At 41.0% G+C, this 10,652-nt stretch overlaps 1 protein-coding gene across 9 annotated transcripts in view; it reads right to left on the bottom strand.

The window, feature by feature from the left end:
* Nucleotides 1–2,528: 2,528 nt before the first annotated feature.
* Nucleotides 2,529–10,652, bottom strand: part of CREB5 (cAMP responsive element binding protein 5) — a 256,578-nt gene continuing 248,454 nt past the window's right edge. For all 9 annotated transcript variants that reach the window (XM_027675311.1, XM_027675304.1, XM_027675305.1 and 6 more), the window contains 2 exons: nucleotides 10,324–10,432; nucleotides 2,529–9,170 (listed from right to left, as the gene is read on the bottom strand). In XM_027675311.1, coding sequence (XP_027531112.1) covers nucleotides 9,007–9,170; nucleotides 10,324–10,432 — 273 coding nt within the window. In that variant the 3' untranslated portion in view covers nucleotides 2,529–9,006. The remainder of the gene's footprint in view (nucleotides 9,171–10,323; nucleotides 10,433–10,652) is intronic.

Below are 10,652 nucleotides of genomic sequence, written 5' to 3'. Positions count from 1 at the left end.
TGTGATTTGAAGGGTGGTGGTGGTCCTGGTTTAACTTTGATCCCTCCTTTCTGATGCTTGATTAAGTTTTTTACTCCCTTGAGACAAGTTCTCAGGAAATTTTTGTGATTAATGTTGTGCTTATTCCCTGTGGGCCAAGCTCACAAATGATTGTGAGTAAAATCTTTCTATAGAAAAAGTGGGTTCATTCTGGGGGTAGTCCCAGAGCTGGAGTCTCCCAGCCTCAGCGACAAGTAGCTATTGGGGAGAAGAAATTTGGTTTTTCCCTCTGAACTATCCCATTGCCTGGCTTCAGCCAGGCAGTGCTGACTCCAGATGGGCAGGGAAAGCTGAGAGGTAAGTCTGTACTGCAAGACTTTGCTAGAGCTGTAGGTAGAAAGTGTTGTTAATGGGTGGACCATAACCAACCACACCATTTCTGAGCCTGTTCCCAAGGGCTACATGTGGCAAGATTCGCCAAGAGGATGTGCTTTGTCTCTTTAATGCTGAGGATCAGTGATAGTGAAGGACTTTGCATCCTTGCATGTCTAGTGTTCCCTCTATCCTACTGTTTTTTAAAAATCACCCCAAAATGAACAGAAGAGCACTCATGTCTGCCTGCTTCTCCATCCCCCTGCTGAAAGGTTTCTTTAGTACCAGTCCAATTCCAGTTTCTCAGCTCTTGCATGTGCTTACATCTGAGCTCATTTAGGTTCACCGCCTTCCCCTAGCCCTGCACCCCTTCTTTGGGGAGCTGTTTGCTTTCTTCAAATTGCTGTTGTTGTTGTTATGCTGCCTGATTTGTGCCAATGCCTTTGGGTACCTACAGTGCCCTCTGTGCTAGCTTATTGTCCCTACTCAAACTCTGAGTTTTGAGTGCACTTACAGCAAGTAGCTGAGGCTGCAGCCTGGGTTCAGGAGAAAGCTGGGGACAGGTTGAGGGGCAAAGTGGGTTCAACCAAAGCATGAGGGGCTGGTGCCATAGAGGGAAGGAGTCTCTCTCTACCATTGCTCTGACTAGCGTAAGCTAGGATAACCTTCTTGCTGATGCAGCGTGTCCTCATCTTAGTCTAGTTCTGGCTGCCTCCCTGCAAAGGAAAGGGGAAAGAGTGTGCACTCACATGGATTCATTTTCTCATTAGTAATAACTTTGTTATAATGTCCAGAGCAGCCCAGAGAGAGCAATAGTAACGCTGGACTGCTTGGAAGAGGAACAAATACTGTGATCAGGTTTGGGAAATCATGAATCAGCTGTAAAGGGCAGTGTTACCTCAGCCTGAATACATCTTGCTTAGATCATATTGTCAGGTGTAAATATAACTGTGTGGACAATAAAGTTATCCTGTGATACATCTTCATAAGAGGCACCTATTTTTACAGATATGAGGATCCTCTTTCAGTATTTGGCCCTGGAGCAAGAGCCCTGCTGTATAAATACATGTTAAGCAGTGGCATGACATCCCTGCTTTAAACAGGATGCTGGAATACATGTCCTCAGAAATGGATTCAGCTAATGCCATGCCCTGATGTTTAGGGAAAACCTCTGCTGTACTCCCTTAAAGAGGGAGCCCGCACTGCCCCATCTTACAGCTTTTACAAAGGGAGAATGAGAACAAGGGCATGGCTCTGCCTTTTCCTACCCATTTTAGGAGGGTTAATGCTCTTGGCCAGATTTAGCCTTCTAAAAGCCAGGGGGGAGAGCAGCAGAAGCTGTGCCTGTGCCAGGGTCCCCAAGGGAGCAGCATGGTCATGCCGCATGGGGCTGGTATCCTGCAGCGTGACACCAGCACTGAGTGCTTGCAGGCAGGCTGGTCCTTGTCACTGAGGCTGCACCACTTGGGTCAGGCCATCACTCTGGGACTGCCAGCAAGACATCAAGTTGCATTAATCTAAAGCTAATCTAATTCCCACTGGAGAGATGGGTTCATCCCGACTAACTTTAGATTACAGTTTACGCATTATTGTGCCAAGGTCTGTATTGGAGCAATTTATAGTGAGAAATGAGGTTGGCAAGATAACAGGGGCATCACAATTAGAGCTAATTAGCCCAGCAGGAAATCCATTTCCAGGCAGCTTTTGGCAAGAGGCGAGGTTGGCGGGATAACAAGCATAGAGTGTATTTTGATACAAGCACACTCCAGCTGCAAGGAAAAGTAAAATAACAGCTTGTCTCATCCTTATGTGGAGACCTCACGTCAGGCTCCACCACATAAGTTTTTGTTTGAGGCTTTGCAGCCTCCCTGCTTGGAAAAGATTCAGAGAACTTGTTCTTACAGAGTCACCTCAGCTGCTGGAGGACAACGGTGAGCTGTAAGATCTGCACAGCTCCTCATTCCTGCTGCCAGACAGGAGTATGTCCTGCACCATGGTCTTCCTCCAATTTGGAGGAAGATGAGGGATTGTAGCTCATAATCACCGAAGAGTAGTTTGGTTTAATTGCAGGAGTTATCTGTACAGTAAAATGTCTGGAGTATAGACACAGACAAACTACTGGAACTATTTGTATTTGAGTGCTTTATTATATTGGAATTGCAGTGATATTATTAACATTTGTACAAATGCACAAAATTCCTGTCTCTTCTAGCTAGAAAGAGATGTAAAAATCTGACCTAGTTGAACAGTCTCAATGAACTCATTGTCCATTTGTAACAATAATGGGTTCACAATGCAACAAAAAGCTTAACATAAAATTAAACATATTAAATGCTGCAGCAAGTATTTACATTTATGTACCAAAAAAAAAAGTATCTCCCTCCGGTAAGGAAGGTGGTTTCTTTACAGAATAAAACAAACAGACAAACAAACACAAAACCTTTGCATACAATACAAACAACCTCAAGCCCAAAACTTACTGTGACAGCACCTTTTTTTAATATAATATATATATATTTATATATAAACTTCAACAGTTTAGGCTTACTCCAAGCAGTGCTAAAAGTTCCTTAAACCAGGACAATGGCAATAGTCCAAAGAAGCAACGTTCACTGATGAGTGCTACCCAGTGTTTGAACAGAGCTGTTACAGAGAGAGGGGTACAGAGCTCACGGCCATGGGCTGGGAAACACTTGGGTCCCAATGATAAAGTCCTTGGCAAAACTCTCAGTGGCAATTGTTCTTATTCAGAACAGAGAATACACCTTTCGTGCAAAATAGTTTGTCTTGTGGAAGCGTGCTAAAGGTAATCTCTGACAAGGAACTCCTTGTAATCTCAGCTCCGAGGGGTGGGGGAAAAGTTTATCTGGAATTTCCTAAATTCCAGCAAGGAAAATATTTCCCTTGAAATGCCCTATCAACTCTCCTACCTCCCTTGCTCCTTAACACTGCTGCAGTTCCTGCAAAGCCAGAAGGAGCTTTCAGTCTTTGTTCAGAAGGCTGTCACACATATTTTTAGTCAAGAAAGATATTTGGGTCTAAGACCTTCATGGCATCAGATGGCAGGCTATGACAATGGGTTTTGTGAACAGTTCCACCAGGTGAAACTCAACAATACTAACATTTAATTTGCATAAATATAGAACTGGAGATCCTGATCCCAGGTATTACACATTGGTCTAAATATAGTGAGTTACAGTTATTGATTCCAGTCCAAGAAGGGCCTGGGAAAGGATCAGATTTCCACTTAGAGAATCAATCTTGTCTCTGCGTGTGTGTGAACACTGACATTTTTGGCCTCATGCAGTTTAGGATTTGCTATTAAGTCATTTTGAAAGCTATGGAAAACCAATAATGGTGAGGAATTTAGCTCTTAAGTATAAAGCCACTGATAAAACTGAGATAAAACTGTAAGCTCTGGAAAAAAAACAAAAAGACGTTACAAATATAAACAGTCTCTTTTTTCTTTGCAGTGAGATGTTAAAAATTGATTTTTTTTGTGTGTGTATTCAAATCACTTGAGATCTTATTGCTTTTGTTTGTCCTTAGAAGTTTTTTGTCTCTTTTTTTTTTTTAAAGGTGCTGTCCCTAGTCAAGTTATAAGGCAATATATTTTATTGATTCAGAACTCTAATACATAGTATGGCCACTGTTATCACTGCAGCTTTCCAGCTACCGTGAGTTGGACAACAGTCAAAGTGCATGAGAATGCACAACAGAGCCAGTCTCCTGACCTTACAATATACAGGACACTTTGGTTCTTAGGATGAGAGATTATAAATGTAGCTAAGATGCTGCCTCACATCGCACACTTTGCATAATAAAACATTTATATGCTGTCATGAAGAGGGTGTAAAGTCTAAGTCACACTGCAGACTGGCTGGTCTCAGCTTCTCTCTTCGGGCAGGTGTGAGAGACAAGTTGTAGATATGCCACCAGTGAAAGCATATAAATGTACCTGGTGCAAAAGTTTAACTAGAGTATTCATAAATGATTCAACAAGGGAGAGCAAGAAAGAGAGCAAGAGCTAAAGTGCAATTTTAAAATAATATAAATAATTGAAATGTAGAAATAAGATACTAATTAATTGTTACTGGTTTTGTTTTATAGGCACAGTTTAGGTTTTATGTCTACAGATCAATTTTTTTCTCTTCTTCCCCCTCCAGTAATTTTCTCTGATGTATAATGGAGTTTCAATGGTCTAAATCTAATGAACACTGCTTAGTAAGAGGACAGAAGAGGCAATGCTAAGGCAGAATAGTGCAACTCACTATGTGATATTAGAAAAGAAACAAGGATGGGGTTAGATCTTCTGTGGTGATGTAGAAAATCATCCTTAAAAAAAAGGCAGAAAAAAAAAAGACAGGCTTTCCAGTTATATGTTGACTCATGCTTTCTAGAATGAGAGAGCACATGTTCCAATAAAAAGGCAAAAAACTGAATGTTTATAATTTGTTTCATTGTCACAAAAAAAAAGGTAAGAAAAGCAGATGCTGCTTTAAGGAAAACATTTAATTCTAGGAATTTCTGTACAACTGACCTCAGCAAGCATTTCCATCTTAGATGGATGACTTCTGCTTGAGACCCTGAAAGATTAAGATGCACACACACCTAGAGTAGTTTATTGCAAAACTAATATTGTAACTTTAAAAAAACCCCAACAGTTTCTGTACAAGAATACTGTTCAAATGGAATGTGTTAAAATAACATTTATTAATAAATACTTCATAAAATTCTATGTGAATACTAAATTAATAAATTCCTGTTTTAAAATTGCTTTGGTCCTCATGAATTTTCAAAAATTCACTCTATACGCTTTTTTTTTTAAAAAGGTATTAGCTGCTAAAAAGCACATTTTGCCTAAACTAAAAGGCTAGTTTTCAACACTAAATATTGTTGCTTAAAAAAATATGAATCCTCAAAAGTTGGGCATTTAACAACAGTTATAGCTGGCTTGTTAGTTAACAGGACTGAGTCATTTACACTAAATCCACACACACTGAGGCACTGAACCATTGACTTTCCACTATTCAGAAGATGGGCAGCAGACATTTAGCTTCGTAGCAGGAATTAACTTCCAACAGTGTGAAATTCTCCATAAATCATCATCATCATCATCATCGTTGCCCTTATAAAACACACCATGATAGCACACAAACTACTTGTCTCCCACAGGCAGAGTTATGAATATGGCTTGCATAAATTGTTTTGGGGAAAGGGGACTGGGGATGAAGGAGCCGGATCACAGCATCATTTCTTTCCAATCCAAGTATTGCAGTTGTCTGTGGCTGAGATTTCCAACGTGCCTCCAATATCACATGACGAGAGATGCTGTCTACAGAAATAGCTCCTCCTAAGCAAGGCACTGGCCAAGGCTCACCACCCTGTGAGTGCCCAGGAGAGCAGATGATGGAAGTTGTCTTAGTTGTCCTTCTCTGGCAGTGGGATAGGGCACGGAGCCCAATGAGCCCAGCAACAAGCTGGATTGGCAGGGCAAGAGGAAAGCGGAGCAGTCTCCAGAAGTAGCTCGTGGAAAAGCAAGATTCCTCCTTGACGGAAAGAGCCTAGGAAATGCATTTAGAGTGACGTGCTTAGGAAGAGGCTGCTACCACTGACCCCATGGCAGAGGGACATCCTGGGGATAGAGAGGCTGGGGCTTCTCCCACAGCCCTTGCTCAGACAGTCTCCAGTGCCCAGCCAGACCAGCAGCTTGAGGAAAGGCTGCAGGATCATCCCCCTGGAAAACAAGAGCATTTTAATGTGGAAGCAAATCTGACGGATAATATAAGGTGCCTGGTACTGTTGGTCCTTTTCCCGATGATACAGCTGATATAAATATGCTGCATGTTGTCTTGGCCTGTGAACCTGCGACAGAGTTACAAGAAGCAATAGCAAATAGCTTTTCATCCTTTACTTATTTCCACATCACTAGCAAGGATTATACCTAAAGGCCAATAGTATAGAGAGGAGACATTTCATTGTAATTACACATTTAGGCCAACATGTGTGGTTGGCTTGCCTAGTTAGCATTAAAAAAAGAAATAATTGAGCTATATATAATACACATCAGTCAAACTGTCAAGTTGCTGAATTTAACAAAACTTAGGCAAGGTTTTTGTATTTTTTCCTTTTTTTTCTTTTTAATGTAGAGGCTTTCAGTTTAACAGCTAAATATTTTAATTGAGGAGACTGAATAAAATGAAGCTAAACCATAATTCTAGTGCAGTGTAGCTCAACTGGGTATTCTAATATTACCAACAATTTTGATGTTTATTTTTTAATGTATTTAAGTGCTGCCCATATAGAGGGAAAGTTTTTAAAGTAACCCTGCAATGCAAATTTCATTTTTGATGGTGAATGATGACATTCAGACGCATGGGAAATGCTTATTTGGTGTTTTTACATAGTGGATACTCAGCTGGAACATTTTGCTCGACTGCATATTTGAAAAAAATTCCCTTGGGAGCTGCGATGAAGCAAAACCATTTAGCTATTACAACTGGACATTAAAAAAAATTATAGATTCAGTATTTAAAACACTTTAAAAGTATATGTTTGTCTAAAATATAATAGAAAATCCTTTACATTTGTATTTTTTCGTAATTTTTTTTTGGTTCTTAAGACTATATAATCAAGTCAAGATTTACACTGTACATTAAAAACCTTCTTCTTTTGAATGTATTTGCATAAACAGAAAGTGAGCTGTTAAAGAAAAGAATACTGATAAAAAGTTACTAAGATAACAATTAATTTGGAAATGAATGATGCCCAGAATTTTGCTTTCCCTTCCAGACAGACCCTGCTCCTTACAGTGCCTCCTCACTCCTCAGTTGTTTCACTCTCCTTCCCTCATGGAGAAGATCCACCTTCTTAAAACCCCCAACTCCTCTAAAAACCAAAGACATAGCCTTTGAGAAAGAGAGCTCCACTTCAGAACAAAGTGTGTTCAGGGCTAGAGGATTTGCTGGGAATAACGTGAATTTTGCTATTACAGATGCAATGTTTTGAACATTTTTCACCAGCTTGGAGCCCACTCCCTGGGTGAGCAGTGGGAGATTTTGCTGCTGACAGATTTGAGAGCAAAATCAGGTCCCAATATACAGCAAGGCAGCATAATTAACTGGCATCATGTCTGTCTAATTTTCCCACCAATCACTGGGAACACTCAGGGATGCAAATCAGTTGTGCTGAGGGGCAGGCTCAGAGTCCAAACAAAAAACCTAATTGTGGCATAAGGCTCTTTTCCAGACCCTCTTTGCAGGACCGTATTTTATCCCAAGTGCAGTGGGACTTGGCATTCTTGCAGCACTTTTTAGCCACTGCATGCCTTCTAAAAATTATTTAGCGTCCTAAAGAACAATTCCTTACCCACAGTAAACAGGCGTTAAGTGCCATTAAAGTCAGTGAAGCTACACTGCTGTCTGCCAGCTCGGGGAACGTTTAAAGGAATGCCTGCAGAGAGTAGGTTCTTTGCCTGGGAATTAAAAATGGCATTTTCCAACTGGTCAAAACCATTATGTTGATTTATTTCTCATTTATAGCCCATGAAGCCTGAGGCTGTTAGCTTTTGTTGCTAGAACAATTCAACCAGGGTAGGGAACAGAACTTTTCCAAATTATTATATACTACATGAATTTTTCTACATTAACGACTGGCAGTGCAAAAGAATTGCTGTGATTCTCAGGTGCTGCTCGCTACGCTATACTGTACCACAGAAGCTTAACAGGGCTGCTAGCATTAACACAGCTGGCATTCCATCCTGCTTCACCTGTGGCTGCACTGCTTTTCCCTTTCTCTATTTATTAAAAACACTAAATCAGGAGCATTTCTATTTTTTAAAAGCCCAACTGCGGGTGAAGAGCTAGTGAAAGCAGCAGCCATGCCAACAGTTTTTAGGTGGGTTTGAAGTTTTTGCTTGTTCATTATGATTCTTTGAGGAAAAGAGGGAAGCAAGAAAGCCTTGGAACGAAAAAAAAAAGGCAGGAAAAAAAGAAGCTGGGGAATTAAAGGAGTTTGGGAAGGGAAAAGGAAGGTGTGACAACAGCTGCAGGAGAAAAAAGTCAGGGTTGGGGAGAGAGAAGGGGGAGGGCTAGACAAAAGAGCACGTTATTTGGGCTTGATTTTGTCCTGATAGCCACATCCTATATAACCACTTTAAAAGAGGTTCTGAATTCAAGACGTGGTCTGCTGATAGCACAAGGCTAACTCTTTTATATTATGCTGTCAGCAGATGCCCTCTCTCTATATTTATAGCCTAATTACTCCTAGTCACCTATGTATGACTCTGTTTAATACTTTTCATGCCTCACATTGACTAACAAGCTGCGGTTTAACACAGCTTCTTATTTCTGAGGCTTCAGGATAGATTTGTGAGAAGAAAACATGACTATGTACAGAAACAGTTAGGTTTATAAACAAGTAAATGGTACCCAAAAAATGGAGAAAGCACCAAAGCATTTCTCAAGCATATTAATTGCATAACTCCCTTTTCTGTAACTAAGTATAAAAGACATTTTAATAACTATAAAAATGAATAGCCAGTCTTTCAAGAACTGAGGAATCTTCCAGGCTTGAGTTACAGTTGCAAATGTCCTTAGCAGAGAGGATGCTTTGATACGCTACCACACTCCCCTAGCAGTTTCTGATCAACCACTTTTAAAGGATGGGGTTGATGTCTGTTCTGTGGCTGGCGAGCTGGGTGAGAGTGGAGCTTCCCACGACGTCGCTGACAGAGGAGGAGGTCGTTATGGTGTTGTGCTGGATGACTTGCTGCTGGGAGCAAGCTGGGACCGGGCTCGCAGGAGGGCTGCTCTCAGGACCTGGGAAGGGGGTGAGGGCACAGAGACAACACACATTCATTTTTCCATCTGAGTAAAAAGCCCAGGCTGGGTGACACTCCTGGAAATACTAAAGACCTGAGACATGCACAAGTCCCAAGATTTCAAAATACACAGTTATCCAACACTCTCTGTCTTCTGATCTTTTTAGTTTTTGTTAATTTTTTCAAGCCAGCTCCTCTGATATCAACCTGACTTCAGGGATTGAGACTTTGAAAGAAGTTCAAAACCTTAATGACTATGAAAACTAATGTTGGGTTAAAAACTCCGTTATCTTAAGGCCTTTAAAATCAGTTGGGATGCTTAAATGCTTTATTTGCTCTAGCAGGAATCAAAATTAGAGTGCAGTGCACTGCAGCACAGAAAATCTAATTTGAACAACAGTTGATAGGCATGTAATGAAATTATATATTTTTTTCTTTGAGTACTGTTAAAGAGACAGATGCATAGGGACGCAAAGGAGACAGAAATGGGCTCTATTTTAAGAGAATGTCGCAATCCAGCAAGTATTAACCCTGAGGCTCTTCTGAACTGTTCTAGAGCCAAACAAAGAATTTGTCCTTAAATTGCCACACTCATAAAATGCATCAACTAGACAGAACTGATTCAGTGTCTCCATTAGCTGAGAATTCTTTGTGGGGAAAAAAAAAAGAAAGGTAAGAGTTAAAAAAAGAGTTAACAAACCTTGAAAACCTGCGCCAGGCCTGGTCTGTGCCACTGTCAGAGCACAGTACCATTTTCACTGGAGGGGACTGTAATGTTTTCCTTTTTAACTTTCCTTTTGAGAGTTATTTTAAGGTTCTGGTAGCGCTGCGCCCAGGAGGACTCTTGCAGGTTTGGAGCTGTGAGTTCAAGCGGGATCCTCCACAGGGGAGTGAGCGTCCATCCATGTGCATCTCCTTGCTGGAGGGAGGGGTGGGGAAGACTAGCTCTGCTGTGTGGGATGAAAACCGGGGCTTTTTTGGTTTTGAGCAGGGCTGGATAAATAAGGGCAGGAGATTGGATGGCTCGGATGATGTTTGAGAAGACAGGTTCAAGTGATAATATGACCAACAAGGGGTTCTGGAGGGAAGAATTGGAAGCTTTGCTTTCCCGTGAGGAGTGTGGAGACAGCGCAAACATATCGGCTACTTACTTAAATATCCTTGTGATTCTTTCTGCATAGCTGTTATCGGACAGTCTTTATGTGTTAACAATAACTGTTTCAGCTGTGCTACCTCATTTTTCAGCATGGAAACCTCGTTCTAGAAAAGGAAGAGAGAGTTTGGTTTGCAACAAAGCTTAACCAGGCTCTTCTGCAAAGCTTTAACCCAAGAACACAAAAATTGCTTCACAACTTTGGAAGAACTGAGCAAAAAAGGCACTCAGTGCTTACGTGCTGGGTTTAAGTTAACATTAGCTGGTGACATTATTTTATAACTTCTGAAAGCAGTCTGGTTTCCAGATTTGGTGACATAAACTGAC

This window comes from Neopelma chrysocephalum, unplaced genomic scaffold, assembly GCF_003984885.1.
Source record: "Neopelma chrysocephalum unplaced genomic scaffold, ASM398488v2 Primary Assembly neopelma1_26, whole genome shotgun sequence".
Taxonomy (NCBI): domain Eukaryota; kingdom Metazoa; phylum Chordata; class Aves; order Passeriformes; family Pipridae; genus Neopelma; species Neopelma chrysocephalum.
Note: the sequence above shows the minus strand (reverse complement) of the source record. Positions and strands in the feature narration are given on the sequence as shown.